The sequence below is a fragment of the Oryctolagus cuniculus genome, chromosome 3, assembly GCF_964237555.1.
Source record: "Oryctolagus cuniculus chromosome 3, mOryCun1.1, whole genome shotgun sequence".
NCBI classification, from domain to species: domain Eukaryota; kingdom Metazoa; phylum Chordata; class Mammalia; order Lagomorpha; family Leporidae; genus Oryctolagus; species Oryctolagus cuniculus.
Window position 1 is genome coordinate 107,529,475 of NC_091434.1, and position 21,144 is coordinate 107,550,618.

General features: G+C 41.8%; 1 protein-coding gene across 1 annotated transcript in view; it reads left to right on the top strand.

Annotated features, from left to right (window-relative positions):
• Window positions 1-788: 788 nt before the first annotated feature.
• LPH (lactase phlorizin hydrolase) overlaps window positions 789-21,144 on the top strand; it is a gene marked incomplete in the record, with an annotated part of 72,489 nt that continues 52,133 nt past the window's right edge. The window contains 2 exon segments of the mRNA NM_001101689.1: window positions 789-1,470; window positions 18,178-18,257. Of these exon segments, the coding sequence (NP_001095159.1) occupies window positions 831-1,470; window positions 18,178-18,257 (720 nt within the window).

The window sequence follows — 21,144 nt, forward strand, 5'->3', positions numbered from 1 at the left end:
AGAAAATGAGAAGGAGGCCTATTGTTGTGGGTGCTTATCCTACAGAGGCAAGAGGAGTAGAGAACAGGAGTTTGCAAATTTGCCCAAGTGTTTTTATGTTATTGGAATATTTTACAAAATGTATTGTTTACCTACCTATTCTTAAAGGAGAAAAATTATTTAATGAGAGATTCATAGTCTATTATGTTGACAAATCTTAATATCATTTGTAAGACGAAAATGTAATGAACTCTTAAGACATTTTCCCAAGTTCCTCTGCTTGTGTGGAAAGTTTATTGTTTCTGTGTTATCTTTTTTTTTTTTTTTTTTTTTTTTACAGGCAGAATGGACAGTGAGAGAGAGACAGAGAGAAAGGTCTTCCTTTGCCGTTGGTTCATCCTCCAATGGCTGCCGCGGCCAGCGCGCTACAGCCGGCACACTGCGCTGATCTGAAGGCAGGAGCCAGGTGCTTCTCCTGGTCTCCCATGGGGTCTCCTGGTCTCCCAGTGCTTGGGCCATCCTCCACTGCACTCCCGGACCATAGCAGAGAGCTGGCCTGGAAGAGGGGCAACCGGGACAGAATTCGGTGCCCCAACCGGGACTAGAACCCGGTGTGCCGGCGCCACTAGGCGGAGGATTAGCCTGTTGAGCTGTGGCGCCGGCCCTTCTGTGTTATCTCTTATTGCCCTTCAATGGTTATAAATATTACATTGGTGAACCATGTGCTGATTTCTTTATCCATGATAACTCGATTAAATATTAAGTGCCAATAATCCCTTTGTATTTTATAACATCAGCTGGAGCTATAAAGCCAGGGGTCCTTCCATGTACCTCCTGGTAGCTCCTTGAAAATGGAGCTCTTTTGGAGTATAGTCTTTACTGTCCTCCTGAGTTTCTCCTGCCGGGGGTCAGACTGGGAATCTGATAGCAATTTCATTTCAGCTGCAGGGCCTCTAACCACTGACCTACTGCTCAGCCTGCAGTATCCACAGGGAAACCAGACTTCTGATTTTGCAGCAGGGGGCAAAGACCTTTATGTTTGTTCCCAGCCACTGCCCGCTTTCCTGCCAGAGTATTTCAGCAGTCTTCGTGCCAGTGAGATCACCCATTATAAAGTGTTTCTGTCGTGGGCACAGCTCCTCCCAGCAGGACGCTCCGGAGACCCAGATGGGAACGCAGTGCGGTGCTACCGGCAGCTCCTTGAGGCCCTCAGGGCTGCGCAGCTTCAGCCCATGGTCGTCCTGCACCACCAGCACCTCCCTGCCAGCAGCGCCCTGAGGAGTGACGTCTTCGCTGACCTCTTCGCTGAGTATGCCACCTTCGCCTTCCATGCCTTTGGGGACCTCGTGGGGGTCTGGCTCACCTTTAGTGACTTGGAGGCAGCCATAAGGGAGCTCCCTCAGCAGGATTCAAGAGCTTGGCGTCTCCAGCTCCTCACTGAGGCCCACAGAAAAGCCTATGAGATTTACCACCAAAAGTATGCTGCTCAGGGTGAGTACAAATGAGTTTCCAAATGTTTGAGCTGTCTCAAATGTTTTCATCCTTTTCCTGAGAAGGATCTCAAAGTTGTTATGTAATTGTGCATCTTCTTTGTAACTGTTCTTTGGGGAGTCATTTTATTTGCTTTTAATGATTGAGGGACAGCTAAGAAGTCAAAGATAATCTGTAGAACTGAAAGCCATTTTGGTTTATAAAAGCTTTTCCTTCAAGGCTTTAAATAATGCCCGAATAATGGAGCCTGGGCTGGAGGAGCCAGCAGTGCAGTTGAGATCTCTCACGTGGTGGCAGGAAGCCAACTACTTGAGCCATCACTGCTGCCTCTCAGGGTGCACATTAGCAGGAAGCTGGTATGACGTTGGAAGCAGAGCCAGGATTTGAACCAGACACTCTGTCATGAGAAACGGGCATCTTAACCTGCATTTAACTGCTAGGCCAAGAACCTGTCCCAGACTTTCAGTATTTTTGATCAGTATTTTTTGTCATCAGTATTTTATTATATCATATCAAGGGTTTATACTGTTAACTTGGCTTATGATTGTTAATTAAATATTTGGCTGAGATCGTATTTGTCAAGTTTCTCCACTGTGAAGTTACTTTTTTTGCTCTTAATTCCGTACTATACTCTTTGGAAAGAAGTCGTGTGTACAGCACACACTGAAGAAATGGGGAGTTATGGTCTCCCTAATAAATATTTTGAGAAGTTCCTTTCTAGGGGCAAGTGTTTGACCCAAGAGTTAATTTCCCTTCTGGGCCACCCGCATCAGATTGTTTCGGTTCGAGACCTGGCTCTGCTCCCAGTTATAACTTCCTGCTACTGTACATTCTAGGAGACAGCAGATGTTGGCTCAAGTATTTGTGATTCTGTCATCTACAATGAGAGACCCAGACTGAATTCCCAGCATCCAATTTCAGTCTAATCTAACCCTGGTTGTTTCAGTTATGTGGGGAGTGAACCAGTAGATGGGAGATTTCTCTCTCTTTCCATCTCAGTCTATCTCCAAAATAAAGCACATAAATAATTATTTAATGTGTTTCCTAAACTCAATCATAGAGGCAAAAGACTTATACACTGAAAACTATGGAAAATTACTTAAAGAAACTAAAGAAGGCATAAATAAATGGAAAGATATACTGCATTCATGGATTGAAAGAATTAGTACTAAGATATTACCCAAAGCAATGTACAGAATCAATTAGTTCCCTATACAAAACTCACTGACTTTTTTCAAAAATGAAAATATCTACCCTTACACTGAACTTTCAAGAAACTTTAAGTAGCCAAAATAATCTTTAAAAAGGAAAATAAAGTTAGAGACCTCATATTTCCTGACTTCAAAACTTATTACAAACTGCAGAAATCAAAACAGTGTGAAACTGACACAGAAACAGACATATAGATTAATGGAATAGGATAGAGAGCCCAGAAATAAAAGCCCTATCGTGTATGGCCAAATGATATTTGGCAAGGCTGCCGAGATAATTCAGTAGAAAAAGGATAATCTTTTCAACAAATGGTGCTAGAAAAACTGGATATCCACATGCAAAAGGATGAAATGGCATCCTTACCTTATAGCATAACTAAAAAATAGCTAGAAATGGATCGAAGACCCTAAATCTGCAAAATCTTTTCTTTTTTTTTTTTTTTTTTGACAGGCAGAGTGGACAGTGAGAGAGAGAGACAGAGAGAAAGGTCTTCCTTTGCCGTTGGTTCACCCTCCAATGGCTGCCGCAGCCGGTGCGCTGCGGCTGGCGCACCGCGCTGATCTGATGGCAGGAGCCAGGTACTTCTCCTGGTCTCCCATGGGGTGCAGGGCCCAAGCACTTGGGCCATCCTCCACTGCACTCCCTGGCCACAGCAGAGAGCTGGCCTGGAAGAGGGGCAACCGGGACAGAATCTGGCACCCCGACCAGGACTAGAACCCGGTGTGCTGGCGCCGCTAGGTGGAGGATTAGCCTAGTGAGCCGCGGCGCCAGCCTTAAATCTGCAAAATCTATAAAGCTCTTAGAAGAAAGCATAGGGGAAAAAACTGTAAAACATTGGATTTGGCAATGAATTCTTAGATATGACATGAACAAAGCACAGGCAACACAAGGAAAAATGTCAATAAACTTGATTTAAACATAATTTAAACATAATTAAAACTTTGGTTCATCAAATGACACTATCAACAGAGGAAAAAGACAATCCACAGAATGGGAGAATGTATTTGAAAATCATATATTTTTTTAACTTTTTTTTTTTATCTTTTATTTAATGAATATAAATTTCCAAAGTACAACTCATGGATTACAATGGCTCCCCCCCCCCATACCGTCCCCCCCACAACCCTCCCCTTTCCCACTCCCTCTCCCCTTCCATTCACATCAAGATTCATTTTCGATTATCTTAATATACAGAAGATCAGCTTAGTATATATTAAGTAAGGATTTCAACAGTTTGCTCCCACACAGAGACATAAAGTGAAAAATAATAGATGATTTTTTTTTAAATGATGATGAAATCAGATCAGACCTATTGTCATGTTTAATCCCAGTGAGAGTCAAGTTGGGAGTTGATAGTTTCTTTTTTCTTTCTTTCTTTCTTTCTTTTTTTTTTTTTTTTTTTTTTACGGAAGATCAGTTTAGTGTACATTAAGTAAAGATTTCAACCGTTTGCACCCCCATAGAAACACAAAGTGAAATATACTGTTTGAGTACTCGTTATAGCATTAAGTCTCAATACACAGCACATTAAGGACAGAGATCCTACATGAGGAGTAAGTGCACAGTGACTCCTGTTGTTGACTTTACCAATTGACACTCCTGTTTATGGCATCAGTAATCTCCCTATGCACCAGTCATGAGTTTCCAAGGCTATGGAAGCCCTCTGAGTTCTCCGACTCTTATCTTGTTTAGACACGGTCATAGTCAAAGTGGAGGTTCTCTCCTCCCTTCAGAGAAAGGTACCTCCTTCTTTGAAGACCTGTTCTTTCCACTGAGATCTCACTCACAGAGATCTTTTGCCAGAGTGTCTTGGCTTTCCATGCCTGAAATACTCTCATGGGCTTTTCAGCCAGATCCGAGTGCCTTTAGGGCTGATTCTGAGGCCAGAGTGCTATTTAGGACATCCGCCATTCTATGAGTCTGCTGAGTATCTCACTTCCCATGTTGGATTACTCTCCCCTTTATTTGTTCTATCGGTTAGTGTTAGCAGGTACTAGACTTGTTTATGTGCTCCCTTTGACTCTTAGTCCTTTCATTATGATCAATTGTGAACTGAAATTGATCACTTGGAATAGTGAGATGGCATTGGCACATGCCACCTTGATGGGATTGAATTGGAATCCGCTGGTATGTTTCCAACTCTACCAATTGGGGCAAGTCAGCCCGAGCATGCCCCAAATTATACATCTCTTCCCTCTCTTATTCCCACTCTTATGTTTAACAGGGATCACATTTCAGTTAATTTTCAACACTTAAGAATAACTGTGTGATAATTACAGAATTAAACCAGTCATATTAAGTAGAACAGACAAAAAAAAAAAAACTACTAAGAGGGATAATGTATTAAGTTGTCCATTAACAGTCAGGGCTATGCTGATCAAGTCACCATTTCTCATAGTGTCCATTTCACTTCAGGTGTTTCCTTTTTGGTGTTCAGTCAGTTGTCACCGATCAGGGAGAACATATGGTATTTGTCCCTTGGGGACTGGCTTATTTCACTCAGCATGATGTGTTCCAGATTCCTCCATTTTGTTGCAAATGACTGGATTTCGTTGTTTCTTACTGCGGTATAGTATTCTAAAGAATACATATCCCATAATTTCTTTATCCAGTCTACCGTTGATGGGCATTTAGGTTGGTTCCAGGTCTTTTTTTTTTTAACTTTTATTTAATGAATATAAACTTCCAAAGTACGATTTATGGATTACAATGGCTTCCCCCCCATACCGTCCCTCCCACCCACAACCCTCCCCTTTCCCACTCCCTCTCCCCTTCCATTCACATCAAGATTCATTTTCGATTATCTTAATATACAGAAGATCAGCTTAGTATACATTAAGTAAGGATTTCAACAGCTTGCTCCCACACAGAAACATAAAGTGAAAAATAATAGATGATTTTTTTAAAATGATGATGAAATCAGATCAGACCTATTGTCATGTTTAATCCCAGTGAGAGTCAAGTTGGGAGTTGATAATTTCTTTTCTTTTCTTTTTTTTTTTTTTTTTTTTTTTTTTACAGAGGATCAGTTTAGTATGCATTAAGTAAAGATTTCAACCGTTTGCACCCCCATAGAAACACAAAGTGAAATATATTGTTTGAGTACTCGTTATAGCATTAAATCTCAATGCACAGCACATTAAGGACAGAGATCCTACATGAGGAGTAAGTGCACAGTGACTCCTGTTGTTGACTTTACCAATTGACACTCCTGTCTATGGCATCAGTAATCTCCCTATGCACCAGTCATGAGTTTCCAAGGCTATGGAAGCCCTCTGAGTTCTCCGATTCTTATCTTGTTTAGACAAGGTCATAGTCAAAGTGGAGGTTCTCTCCTCCCTTCAGAGAAAGGTACCTCCTTCTTTGAAGACCTGTTCTTTCCACTGAGATCTCACTCACAGAGATCTTTTGCCAGAGTGTCTTGGCTTTCCATGCCTGAAATACTCTCATGGGCTTTTCAGCCAGATCCAAGTGCCTTTAGGGCTGATTCTGAGGCCAGAGTGCTATTTAGGACATCCGCCATTCTATGAGTCTGCTGAGTATCTCACTTCCCATGTTGGATCACTCTCCCCTTTATTTGTTCTATCGGTTAGTGTTAGCAGGTACTAGACTTGTTTATGTGCTCCCTTTGACTCTTAGTCCTTTCATTATGATCAATTGTGAACTGAAATTGATCACTTGGAATAGTGAGATGGCATTGGTACATGCCACCTTGATGGGATTAAATTGGAGTCCCCTGGTATGTTTCTAACTCTACCAATTGGGGCAAGTCAGCTTGAGCATGTCCCAAATTATATATCTCTTCCCTCTCTTATTCCCACTCTTATGTTTAACAGGGATCACATTTCAGTTAAATTTCAACACTTAAGAATAACTGTGTATTAATTACAGAATTAAACCAGTCATATTAAGTAGAACAGACAAAAAAACTACTAAGAGGGAAAATGTATTAAGTTGTCCATTAACAGTCAGGGCTATGCTGATCAAGTCACCGTTTCCCATAGTGTCCATTTCACTTCAGGTGTTTCCTTTTTGGTGTTCAGTCAGTTGTCACCGATCAGGGAGAACATATGGTATTTGTCCCTTGGGGACTGGCTTATTTCACTCAGCATGATGTGTTCCAGATTCCTCCATTTTGTTGCAAATGACTGGATTTCGTTGTTTCTTACTGCGGTATAGTATTCTAAAGAGTACATATCCCATAATTTCTTTATCCAGTCTACCGTTGATGGGCATTTAGGTTGGTTCCAGGTCTTAGCTATTGTGAATTGAGCTGCAATAAACATTAGGCTGCAGACCGCTTTTTTGTTTGCCAATTTAAATTCCTTTGGGTAAATTCCAAGGAGTGGGATGGCTGGGTCGAACGGTAGGGTTATCTTCAGGTTTCTGAGGGATCTCCAGACTGACTTCCATAGTGGCTTGACCAGTTTGCATTCCCACCAACAGTGGGTTAGTGTCCCTTTTTCCCCACATCCTCGCCAGCATCTGTTGTTGGTAGATTTCTGAATGTGAGCCATTCTAACCGGGGTGAGGTGGAACCTCATTGTGGTTTTGATTTGCATTTCCCTGATTGCTAATGACCTTGAACATTTTTTCATGTGCCTGTTGGCCATTTGGATTTCCTCTTTTGAAAAATGTCTATTGAAGTCCTTGGCCCATCTCTTAAGTGGGTTGTTGGTTTTGTTTTTGTGGAGTTTCTTGATCTCTTTGTAGATTCTGGTTATTAACCCTTTATCTGTTGCATAGTTTGCAAATATTTTTTCCCATTCTGTCGGTTGTCTCTTCACTCTCCTGACTGTTTCTTTTGCAGTACAGAAACTTCTCAATTTGATGCAATCCCAATAGTTGATTTTGGCTTTGACTGCCTGTACCTCCCGGGTCTTTTCCAGAAATTCTTTGCCTGTGCCAATATCTTGAAGGGTTTCTCCAATGTTCTCTAATAACTTAATGGTGTCAGGACGTAGATTTAGGTCTTTAATCCACGTTGAGTGGATTTTTGTGTAAGGTGTAAGGTAGGGGTCTTGCTTCATGCTTCTGCACGTGGAAATCCAGTTTTCCCAGCACCATTTATTGAATAGACTGTCCTTGCTCCAGGAATTAGTTTTAGATCCTTGATCAAATATAAGTTGGCTGTAGATGTTTGGATTGATTTCTGGTGTTTCAATTCTGTTCCATTGGTCTATCCATCTGTTTCTGTACCAGTACCATGCTGTTTTGATTACAACTGCCCTGTAGTATGTCCTGAAATCTGGTATTGTGATGCCTCCGGCTTTGTTTTTGTTGTACAAGATTGCTTTAGCTATTCAAGGTCGCTTGTGCCTCCATATGAATTTCAGCATCATTTTTTCTAGATCTGAGAAGAATGTGTTTGGAATTTTGATTGGGATTGCATTGAATTTATAAATTGCTTTTGGGAGAATGGACATTTTGATGATGTTGATTCTTCCAATCAATGAGCATGGAAGATTTTTCCATTTTTTGGTATCCTCTTCTATTTCTTTCTTTAAGATTTTGTAATTCTCATTGTAGAGATCTTTAACGTCCTTGGTTAAGTTTATTCCAAGGTATTTGATTGTTTTTGTAGCTATTGTGAATGGGATTGATCTTAGCAGTTCTTTCTCAGTCATGGCATTGCTTGTGTATACAAAGGCTGTTGATTTTTGTGCATTGATTTTATATCCTGCCACTTTGCCAAACTCTTCTATGAGTTCCAATAGTCTCTTAGTAGAGTTCTTTGGATCCTCTAAGTACAGAATCATATCGTCTGCAAAGAGGGATAGTTTGACTTCTTCCTTCTTGATTTGTATTCCTTTGATTTCTTTTTCTTGTCTGATGGCTCTGGCTAAAACTTCCAGAACTATGTTAAATAGCAGTGGTGAGAGTGGGCATCCCTGCCTTGTGCCAGATTTCAGTGGAAATGCTTCCAACTTTTCCCCATTCAATAGGATGCTGGCCGTGGGTTTTTCATAGATTGCTTTGATTATATTGAGGAATGTTCCTTCTATACCCAATTTGCTTAGAGTTTTCATCATGAAAGGGTGTTGAATTTTATCAAATGCTTTCTCTGCATCAATTGAGATAATCATATGGTTTTTCTTTTGCAGTCTGTTAATGTGGTGAATCACATTGATTGATTTGCGAATGTTGAACCATCCCTGCATACCAGGGATGAATCCCACTTGGTCTGGGTGGATGATTTTCCTGATGTGTTGTTGTACTCTATTGGCCAGAATTTTATTGAGGATTTTTGCGTCTATGTTCATCAGGGATATTGGTCTGTAATTTTCTTTCAGTGCTGCATCTTTTTCTGGCTTAGGGATTAAGGTGATGCTGGCTTCATAGAAAGAATTTGGGAGGATTCCCTCTTTTTCGATTGTTCTGAGTAGTTTGAGAAGAAATGGGATTAGTTCTTCTTTAAATGTCTGGTAGAATTCAGCAGTGAATCCATCTGGTCCTGGGCTTTTCTTTGTTGGGAGGGCCTTTATTACTGTTTCAATTTCTGTTTCAGTTATGGGTCTGTTTAGGTTTTCGATGTCTTCATGGTTCAATTTTGGTAGATTGCATGTGTCCAGGAATCTATCCATTTCTGATAGGTTTTCCTGTTTGCTGGTATACAGGTCCTTGTAGTAATTTCTGATGATTCTTTTTATTTCTGTGGTGTCTGTTGTTACGTTTCCTTTTTCATCTCTGATTTTATTGATTTGGGTCTTTTCTCTTCTTTTTTTAGTTAGTTGGGCCAATGGGGTGTCAATTTTGTTTATTTTTTCAAAAAACCAGCTTCTTGCTTGGCTGATTTTTTGTAGTGTTTTTTTGGATTCAATCCTGTTAATTTCTTCTCTGGTTTTAATTATTTCTCTTCTCCTACTAGATTTGGGTTTGGTTTGCTGCAGTTTTTCTAGGTCCTTGAGGTGCGCTGAAAGCTCATTTATTTGGTACCTTTCCAATTTCTTGATGTAGGCACCTATTGCTATAAATTTGCCTCTCAATACTGCTTTTGCTGTATCCCATAAGTTTTGATATGTTGTGTTGTTGTCTTCATTTACTTCCAGAAAGTTTTTGATTTCTCTTTTGATTTCTTGAATGACCCAGTGTTCATTCAGGAGCATGTTGTTCAGTCTCCATGTGTTTGCATACTTTCTGGGGTTTCCTGAGTTGCTAATTTCCAGCTTCATTCCGCTGTGGTCTGAGAAGCTGCATGGTATGATTCTAATTCTTTTAAATTTGCTGAGACTTGCTTTATGGCCTAGTATGTGATCAATCCTAGAGAAGGTTCCATGCACTGCTGAGAAGAATGTGAAGTCTGTAGATGTAGGGTTGAAAGTTCTGTAGATATCTGTTAGATCCATTTGGGCAATAGTGTCAATTAAATCTGCTGTTTCCTTGTTGATCTTCTGTCTGGATGATCTGTCTATTTCTGAGAGTGGAGTATTGAAGTCCCCCAGTACTATTGTATTGGAATCTAAATCTCCCTTTAAATCCCTTAACATATCTTTTAAATAGACTGGTGCCCTGTAATTAGGTGCATATACATTTATAATAGTTACATCTTCCTGCTGAATTGAACCCTTAATCATTATATAGTGTCCCTCTTTGTCTCTCAACAGTTTTTGTATTAAAGTTTATTTTGTCTGATATTAATATGGCTACACCTGCTTTTTTTTGGTTTCTGTTGGCATGGAATATCTTTTTCCAACCTTTCACTTTCAGTCTGCTTGCCTCTTTGTTAGAGAGATGTGTTTCTTGTAGGCAACAAATAGTTGGGTTGTGTTCTTTGAGCCAGTCAGCCAAACAGTGTCTTTTAACTGAAGAATTCAGACCATTAATGTTCAATGTGACTATTGATACGTAGTGACTTTGCCCTGCCATTTTCCCGGAGATATTTTCTAGTATATGCTTTGAGCTTCCCATGCTCTTTTACTGGTAGGTGTTCTTCCTTTCCCTTCTTTCATATTGATGGCCGTGTTTCTGTGTTTCTGAGTGTAGCACATCTTTAAGTATCTTTTGCAGGGCCGGACGAGTGGCCACAAAGTCCTTCAATTTCTGTTTGCTATGAAAGGTCTTTATTTCACCTTCATTCACAAATGAGAGCTTGGCAGGATATAATATTCTGGGCTGGCAATTTTTCTCTCTTAGCACCTGTGCTATGTCTCGCCATTCCCTCCTAGCCTGTAGTGTTTCTGATGAGAAGTCTGCTGTGAGTCTGATTGGAGATCCTCTGAGAGTAATCTGACGTTTCTCTCTTGCACATTTTAGGATCTTTTCTTTATGTTTCACTGTGGTAAGTTTAATTACCACGTGTCGTGGTGAGGATCTCTTTTGGTCATGTTTATTGGGGGTTCTATGAGCTTCCTGTACTAGGATGTCTCTGTCCTTCTCCAAACCTGGAAAGTTCTCTGCTAGTATCTCACTAAAAAGGCCTTCTAATCCTTTCTCTCTCTCCATGCCTTCAGGAACTCCTAGAACTCGAATGTTGGTTTTTTTAATAGTATCCTGTAGATTCCCAACAATATTTTTTAGATTTCTAATTTCCTCTTCTTTTCTTTGGTTTGACTGTATGTTTTCCTGTGCTCTATCTTCTAAGTCCGATATTCTCTCTTCTGCTTCACCCATTCTGTTTTTAAGGCTTTCTAATGTGTTTGTCATTTGATCTATTGAGCTCTTCATTTCATTTTGATTTCTCTTCACTATCACACTTTCCTGTTCTACTAGTTTCTGAGTTTCATTTTGACTCTTCCTTAAAATTTCATTTTCACGGGAGAGATTTTCAATCCTGTCCAATAAGGATTTCTGTAGTTCAAGGATTTGCTTTTGAAAACTTCTAAATGTTCTTATCATAAATTTTTTGAAATCTGTATCTTGCATTTCTTCTATCTCATCATCTTCATAATCTTGGCTTGGGGTGTTTTGCTTATTTGGAGGCATCATAGTGTCATCGTTGATCTTGTTCCCTCGATTTCTGTTTGTTACTCGGCATAGTTAATTCTTCTTGCGTCACTGTGCGTTTTTTTTATTTTTTTTATTTTATACTGTGTCCGTGTTAAGTGGACTGCCTGCTGATGGAGGAGCCTTGGAGGCTTGAGATGGGTGCGGCCTGAGAGCTCTGCCTGGTTCTTCCTGGTTAAGGGTGTGCAAAGGTGACACCCTCAGGTTATGCGTGGTAAATCTCTCTCTTTTTATTTATTTATGTATTTTATTTATTCAGGGGGTAAGTAACACCGCACGGCTTCCAGTCTTTGGCTTCTACCCGCAGAGTCCCAGAGTCCGTTAGGCTCCTCTGGACTCCCACTGGGTTGCCTAGGCTACTGAATTGTAGTGACTCAGTTCCTTAGCTCTCCCCCATTGGTATGTAAATCCAGAGAGGGGGCCTGCTCTTTGTCTCTTGGGAATTCTTCAAGCCTTGCAGCCTTGTAACCTTTGCAAGGTTAGGGGGAAGAGAAACCCCGAAGCTTTTTTTTTCCTTCTTTCCGGTAGTGAGTTTGCTGCACTTTCCGGCCCCCCTCTAGATTCTGACCCCCGTTTCCCCACCAATGTCTCGGGTTATTGAGCTCACCTCCCCTTCCAGCGCCGATGTGTGGACTCGGAGCTCTGAATGTCCCAAGTCTCCCCGCTGTTGTCTGTGTGGCATGCACTCCCCTTCGAGCACTGGCGCGCAGGCCCTGCGGCTTCTTCCGCGGCTCGGTCCCGCGGCTTGGCTTCCGTGCGGTGGGCGACCTTGTTCTCCCAGTAGGTCCTCCGATTCACGGCCCACTCGATCCAGAAGAGTTTCCCCTGCAATATTTTCCTGGTTCTTTTTTCTGAGGCTACCATAACTCCCCTTTTATTAAACTAAATTTTCCCGGACTATCGGTGCGTGCCCTCACTATTCTGCCATCTTGGCTCCACTGAAAATCATATATTTGATGGGGAGGAGTTAACATCTAGAATATATAAAGAACTCTTTGTAAAAAAACATTTATATACTTGTTTATTTATTTGAAAGAAATACACAGAATAAGAGAGAGACAGAGAAATATCTTTTTTTCACCAATTCTCTCCCCAAGTGGCCACAATGGCCAGGGTTGGGCCAGGCCAAATCCAGGAGCCAGGGACTTCTTCCAAGTCTCCTGTGTAGGTGGAAGGGGCCCAGGCACTTGGGCCATCTTCTGCTGCTTTTCCTCAAGTCATCAGCAGGGAGTTGGATCGAAAGTAGAGCAGATGGGACAAAAACTGGTGCCCATATGGGATGCCAGTGTTGCAGGCAGTGGCTTTACCAGTTATGCCACAATGCTGACCCCCTATAAAGAACTCTTAACAACAAATGACTCCTTTGAAAAATAGGCAAGGGGCTGATGATGTGGCTGATGATAGTGGGTAAAGCTGCGGCATGCAGTACTGGCATCCCATGTGGGCACTGGTTCAACACCTGGCTGCTCCACTTCTAATCCAGCTCTCTGCTGTGGCCTGGGAAAACAGTAGAAGCCCCTGCACCCCCATGGGAGACCCAGAAGGGGCTCTTGGCTCCTGGCTTCAGACAGTTGATCTGGTCGTTGTAGCCAAATGGGGAGTGAACCAACGGATGGAAGACCTCTCTCTCTCTCTCTCTGCCTCTCTGCCTCTCTGCCTCTCCTTCTGTCTGTGTAACTCTGACTTTCAAATAAATAAATAAATCTTAAAAAAAAAGACAAATAGGCAAAAGACTTCAACAAATATTTTTACAAAGAAGATATGGAGATGATCAATAAGAATATGAAACATCATTAATCATTGGGGAAATGCAGATAAAAAGCAAAATGAGGTTGTACTTCACACCCATTAAAATGGCTACTACAGGGGCCAGCACTGTGCTATAATGGGTAGAGCCGCCACTTGTGCCGCCAACATCCCACATGGATGTTGGTTCAAGTCCTGGCTGCTCCACTTCCGGTCCAGCTCTCTGCTATGGCCTGGGAAATCAGTGGAAGATGGCCCAAGTCCTTGGGCCCCTGCACCCAGTGGGAGACCCAGAGGAGACTCCTGGCTCCTGGCTTTCGATCTGCCCAGCTCCGACCATTGCAATCAGTTGGGGAGTGAACCAACCAGCAGATGAATGACCTCTCTCTCTCTCTCTGCCTCTCCTCTGTGTAACTCTTTCAAATAAATAAATAAATATTTTAAAAAAAGATGACTACTATAATCAAACGTTAGTGCACACACACACACACACATATATATATAGAGAGAGAGAGAGAGAAATGGTGAACAAGTGGAGAAATTGTAACCCTTGTGCTTTGCTGACAGAAATATAAACTAGTACAGCCACTGTGGAAAACACTGTAATGGTTCCTCAGAAAATTAATAATCATCACTAGATGACTGAATAAAGAAAACATATATGCACACAATGAAATATTTTTCAGCCTTAAAAAGAAAGAAAATCCTGACACATGCTTACAACATAGATGAATCTTGAAGACATTATACTGAATGAAATATGTCAGACCAAAAAAAGACAAAGAATGTATGATTCCACTCAAATAAAGTACTTTACCTAAAATAGTCAAATTCACAGAGGTAGAAAGTAGATTAATGATGTGTATGATGAGTTATTGCTTAATCAGTGAAGAATTTCTGTTTGGGAAGATGAGAAGAGTTATGGAGATGGACCATGGTGATGATTGCACAACAGTATAGAGGTAGTTAATGCCATGAAGTTCTACCCTTAAAAATGTTTAAAATGGCAAATTTTATTATGAACAATTTACCACATTTTTAAATTTTTTATAATTTATTTCAAAGTCAGAGTTACACAGAGAGGTAGAGGCAAAGAGAGAGAGAGAGAGAAAGAGAAAGGTCTTCCATCTAGTGATTCACTCCCCAAGTAGGAGTAATGGCCAGCACTGGCTGAACCAAGCCTAAGCCAGGAGCCAGGGGCTTCATCTGGGTCTCCAGCATGGGTGGCAGGGACCCAATCACTCTAGCTATCTGCTGCTGCTTTTCTCAGACCATTAGCAGGGAGCTTGATGGGAAGTGGAACACCCGGGACTTGAACCGGCACCAATATGTAATGCTGGCATTGGAGGCAATGGCTTTACCAAATATGTCACAACACCAGCCCCCACCATAATTTTTAACAAGTCCAAATGTATTCTGTTCTAATATTTTCTTTTTTTTTAAAGATTTTATTTATTTTAGAGGTAGAGTTACAGACAGTGAGAGGGAGAGACAGAGAGAGGTCTTCCTTCCATTGGTTTCACTCCCCAAATGACCATAATTGCTGGAGCTGCACCGATTTGAAGCCAGGAGCTTCTTCCTGGTCTCCCATGCAGGTGCAGGGGCCCAAGCACTTGGGCCATCTTCCATGGCTTTGCCATAGCAGAGAGGTGGATTGGAAGCGGAGTAGCCAGGACGAGAACCGATGCCCATATGGGATGCTGATGCCGCAGGCGGAGGATTAACCTGCTGCACCACAGCGCCGCACCCCTGTTCTAATATTTTCATGTGTTATTATATACCTCCTATTGATATATTAGATGGGCTTCCCCTGGAGAAAAAGAAAAGCAATACTTTATAGAGAGTGGGTGGGAAGAGTAGAGTCAAACACACGACATACTCCATGGTTCCCACCCCGCTCCTGGCTGCAATGCTTGAAAAATTGATACTGGCAGTTCTCTATTGGTCAGATTTTTAATTTTCGTTTATTTTCACTTTATTTGAAAAAGAGAAACAGAGAACTGCTGGTTCACTCCACAAATATCTGCAACAGCCAGGACTGGGCCTGGCCGAAGCCAGGAGTACAGAACTCAATCCAGGCCTCCCATGTGTGTGGCTAGGACCCAAGTAATTAGGCCATCCTCTGTTGCCTGGCAGGGTGCTCATTAGCAGGAAGCTGGATCAAAGTGGAGGAAGCAGGACTTGAATCAGGCACTGGGATATGGAATGTGGGCATTCCAATTGGCAACTGAAGCCTGCACCAAATGCCTCCTCCACTTTTGGCCAGATTAATTTATTGACACATTCAGGGTAAAAGAGAAGGGGGCTCTTTCTTGTTGACAATCGCAGTGGATTTTCGAAGAATGACCACTTTGTGGTGGAAACAGATGTGAGTTTATCCTTTAGTGAGGTCTAAAAGGTTTAGTCATACCTTCTAGGGATATCAACTTAACACAGTGCTGTGCATTGATTTTCTCTTTCTTTCTCTCTCTTCCTTCCTTCCTTCCTTCCTTCCTTCCTTCCTTCCTTCCTTCCTCCCTTTTAAGATTTATTTATTTAATTGAAAGAGTTACACAGAGAGAGGAGAGGCAGAGAGAGAGATCTTCCATCCGCTGGTTCACTCCCCAATTGGCCGCAACAGCCGGAGCTGCGCTGATCCAAAGCCAAGAGCCAGGAGCTTCCTCCAGGTTTCCCATGCAGGTGCAGGAGCCCAAGGACTTCAGTCATCCTCCACTGCTTTCCCAGGCCATAGTAGAGAGCTGGATCAGAAGTGGAGTAGCTGGAACTCGAACCGGTGCCCACATGGGATGCCAGTGCTCCAGGCCAGAGCATTAACCCCCTGCACCACAGCATTGGCCCCATATGCATTGATTTTCTACACAACCAAAATGCAGTCAATTCTTTTTTTTTTTTTTTTAACTGGCAGAGTTAGACAGGGGGAGAGAGAGAGAGAGAGGGAGAGAGAGAGAGAGAGATAGAAAGGTCTTCCTTTTTCTGTTGGTTCACCCCCCCAAGTGGCTGCTACGGCCTGCACGTTGCAGCTGGCACGCTGCGCCAATCCGAAGCCAGGAGCCAGGCGCTTCCTCCTGGTCTCCCAGGCGGGTGCAGGGCCCAAGGACCTGGGCCATCCTCCACATGCAGTCAATTCTTAACCAAGGATAAAACTCAATTTTGAGGTAGTTAATAAAACTCAATTTTGAGTTTTATAGATGTTAACACCTATATATCTATAACATACTTGGCAAACATTTTGAGATAAATTATCATACATCAGAAAAATTACCCACTTTCAGTCCCAAAGAAAATATGAATGCAATCTTTAAATGAGAACCTAGTTTTGAATGATCTGCATTTTGCATTACTTTAAGAGACATAGTTTATGCTTGAATTGGGAACAGGAAAGGGACCATAATGGAAGAGTTTGATTATTCTGTAGGTTATGAGAGTTTTTTGAGACTTTAGGTGTATCACTCTAAAAACAGCTTGAAAAGTCAAATAGAAATGATTTCTGTTCATTGTGCCTAGAGGTTGATTGGCCTATAGATGATAATGTACATTTTGTAGTGTCAGGAGCATGTATTTTGATGAGAAATGGGCTGAAGCTGACATGGTTCCACTGGGGATGTAGAGAATTTGGATGAGAAGGAGCTCAGTCACATTATAATTCCAGTCTTGAACCTAGCTTTGTGCAGTTTTTCCTTAGTGTTTCCAAATCACAGGCCCTTCTGTAGACCCAGCCCCAAGCTTGATACTTGAGGGAACTAAAGAAATGTTGATGTTTTAGTTCTCAGACAATGTAGAATCCAGTGTGGGGTAAAGATTGATGTTAAATAGCAACACTGAATGAGGAACCCCAGCTCCAGCAGTGATTGTGGGGTGCATCAGAATCACCGAGGAAGTACATTAAAATGCACATTCCTGGGCCTACCTCAGTCCCCTGACTGAATCTCTGAGGTAGGCCTGGAAATAGGCACTGATTATGAGAAATATAAAAGTTTGAGAATGATTGATAGGTCACATCATGGCAAAACAAGTGGGTATGAGCTACACATGTTTATATTTCATTTGTTTCCTCCTCCATGAACAGTAGGACTCTATTGATTTTTGTACAGTAAATAAGAACCAAGTAACAGCAGTTTCCTGGGAGCATCCTGCCTTTAAAACGAAGTTTTTTTTTTTTTTTTTAAGATTTATTTATTTGCTTGAAAGGCAGAGTTAGAGAGAGAAAGAGATCGATCCTCTCTCTGCTGGTTCACTCCCCCAATTGACTGCAATGCCTGGATCTGAGCCGATGCGAAGCCAGGAGCCAGGAGCCTCCTCCGGGCCTCCCACATAGGTGTAGGGGCCCAAGGATCCAGGCCATCCTCCACTACCTTCCCAGGCCACAGCAGAGAGCTGGACTGGAAGTAGAGCAGCTGGGACTCGAACTGTCACCCACATGGGATGCCGGCACCGCAGGCGGCAGCTTTACCAGCTACACCACAGCGCCAGCCCCTAAAAATAAGTTCAGAAAAGAGTTCTTTCCTTGCCCCTTCTTGTCTTGCTGGTGGCAGGATAAGGTATTGTTTCATTTAAACAGACTTTTCCAAGTACTCTACATTTTATAATCTTGTTTATAAAAAGCATTCTCTAAAGGAGCATTATTTTTGTAAGCCAGTTTATTTTCTAAAATCGCTCATCTGGAGGAAAGTCATGTGGGTGATTTCTTCAGAAATACTTTGGAAAGTTGGTGAACACCAAATAGAAAGGAAATGCATGCCCCAGTGGCTTCCGCAGTCAGTCCCCTGCCCTCGCTCACTTGCTGTTCACTAATCTGCTTGGTTTCAGGAGGAAAGGTCTCCGTGGTCCTCCAGGCTGAAGAGATCTCGGAGCTGCTGCTAGAATCATCCACGTCTGCACTTGCCAAGGTGATAAGAGCCCACAGAGAGCGCAGCCAGGGAAAGCTGTGGTTTTAAGTGTTAAAAAAGAAGAGGGAAATTTTTGACTTTTGGTTGGACAGTTTTGCAGATGCCTCTTCTGAGTAGTGTACATTCTCTAGATTCATGATTACTTTAAAAACAAAATCTCTTTTGTTGTAGTTCCAGCTCTTGTTTGGCTCCATGTCAATTTGCCTATACATAGATGCAAGATGCCTCTGCTTGCTTTGTTCTTTTTTTTTTTTTTTTTTTTTTTAATTGAAAGAGTCCAAAATAGTTTCCTAAAGGAGAGATCAGTCTACAGCAAAACAGATATTATGGTAGAAGAGTTTTTCAAATGTGCTCTCTAGAGTACCTCTCCTAGTTTCTACATCTCCCAAGTATACCTTTTTTTTTTTTTTTTTTTTTTTTTTGACAGGCAGAGTGGACAGTGAGAGAGAGACAGAGAGAAAGGTCTTCCTTTTGCTGTTGGTTAACTCTCCAATGGCCGCCGCAGCCGGTGCGCTGTGGCCGGCGCACCGCACTGATCTGATGGCAGGAGCCAGGCACTTATCCTGGTCTCCCATGTGGGTGCAGGGCCCAAGTACTTGGGCCATCCTCCACTGCACTCCCTGGCCACAGCAGAAAGCTGGCCTGGAAGAGGGGCAACCAGGACTAGAACCCTGTGTGCCGGCGCTGCAAGGCGGAGGATTAGCCTAGTGAGCCATGGTGCAGCTTCCAACTATACCTCTTGAACTATGGTCTATTAGTGTTTTAAGTAATGGAAAAACCTGAGAAATCAACAGTTTTGCTTCTATTTTGACTGTGAGGAAATGTACAAAACCATCAAGAAAAGTGCTGATATCTGTAGTTCTGTGGAATTGACAAGGTGCTGGAGATGCAGTCCTGCCTGCTACTATCTGTACTTTCATAGGGACCCCGTGTGTCAGGGTCCACTCTTTAGATTCACCAGTTTACATGTGATAAGGCTGGCATAAACAACTCGCAGGCCAATTACATGTCCAGATGCTGTCTAAATTACTTTATATCTGGTAGTAACAGCTATGAAATATATACTCAGGAGAGTTGAGTACTGATTAGAAAAATGCTTGTCCTGCAGCAGCCTTTGAACTGATCTCTCTGCCCTGCCCATGCCATGCAGTGCTTCTGAGTAATCTAACAGCACAGATCTGATGCATTCCCTGCTCCAGGCCACACTCCCTAAATGGATACCAGTCTCTCAGGACTTTCCAGTGTGTGCATGTCTGGCCTCTGCTTTCTTTTGTTTATTTTTTTAAAGATTTTTTCCCAAAGAGACCTTTTATTTAAGGAATACAAGCTTCATGCATTTCATAAGTACAACTTAACTCTGCCTGTCCAAGAAAAAAAAAAAGGAATATAGTGATTCTTCTTCCCACCATACCCACCCCCACCCACACACCCAACCCTCCTCCTCCTCCCTCTCCCATTCTCCGTCCCATTCTCCACTAATTTTAATTAATATTATACACAGAAAACCAACTCTATACTAAGTAAAGAGTTCAACAATTCACATTCTCACACACAAACTATGCCTCAACAGTTGAGACAAGGGCTGTTCATAGTCATTGCATCTCAAAATTAATTTCACTTTTTTTTGAGAAACTTAATTGACTTTAAAGAAGCACCCAAGAATGACACATGTTTTGCAAGCACTTAGACTTAACTATAACTTATCAGACATGAGAATATCCTCCACTGGGGCCGGTGCTGTGGCGTAGCAAGTAAAGCTACTGCCTGCAGTGCCGGCATCCCATATGGACACTGGTTCCAGTCCTAGCTGTTCCTCTTCAACCTGGCTCCTGACTCCTGACTTCTAATCGGCCATGGCGGCTATCTGGGGAGTGAACCAGCGAATGGAAGACCTCTCTCTCTGCCTCTGCCTCTCTGTAGCTCTGACTTTCAAGTAAACAAATAAAATTTCAAAAAAAAAAAAAAAAGAATATCCTCCATTTAATACATTAAAAGAAAGTAGGTCCTTGAGAACAGTTTTATCTTTAATTAAGGAAGCACCTAAGAAAAAAAGCAATAGAGTTGGACACTTAGGCATAACTAAAACGTATGAGATGTAAGAATATCTTCCACTTAATACACTAAAATAAAATAAATCTTTGAGAACAAGTTTTATTGTTAACTCTCATAATACAACTTTCTGATGACAGAAGTCCTGCATGGGAAGTTAGTGCACAGTGACTCCTGTTGTTAATTTAATTAACACTCTTATGTATGATGTCAATGATCACCCCAGGCTCTTGACATCAGCTGCCTAGGCTATGGAAGCCTTTTGAATCCACAAACTCTGTCAGTATTTAGACAAGGCCATAAGCAAAATGGAAGTTCTCACCTCCTTTCAGAGAAAAGTACATCCTTCTTTGATGGCCCCTTCTTTCCACTGGGGTCTCACCCACAGAAGTCCTTCATGTGGGACATTTTTCATGACAGTGTTGTCTTTCCATACCTGAAATGCCCTTGTGGGCTTTTCAGCCAGACCAGAATGCCTTAAGGGGTGATTCTGAGGTCAGAGTGCTACCTAAATTGTCATTCTATGAGTCTGCTGTGTGGACTGCTTCCCATGTTGGAGCATTCACTCCTTTTAATTCTATTATTATTACCAAATACTTAATCCTATTTATTTGATCATTTTAACACTTAATCCTATCCATATGATCACTGATCACTTTAACACTTAAAATGCTATTTTTACCACTCAGCTTAAGAGGATTTGGCTTCTCATAGCAAGTTTTTAAACTGTACTCTTAGAATTAAATCCATAGGAATGTATGCAGAAGTATATAGCTTTAAAGCTACAAACTTCATACACTTCATAATTACAACTTTAAGAACATGGTGATTCTCCCCA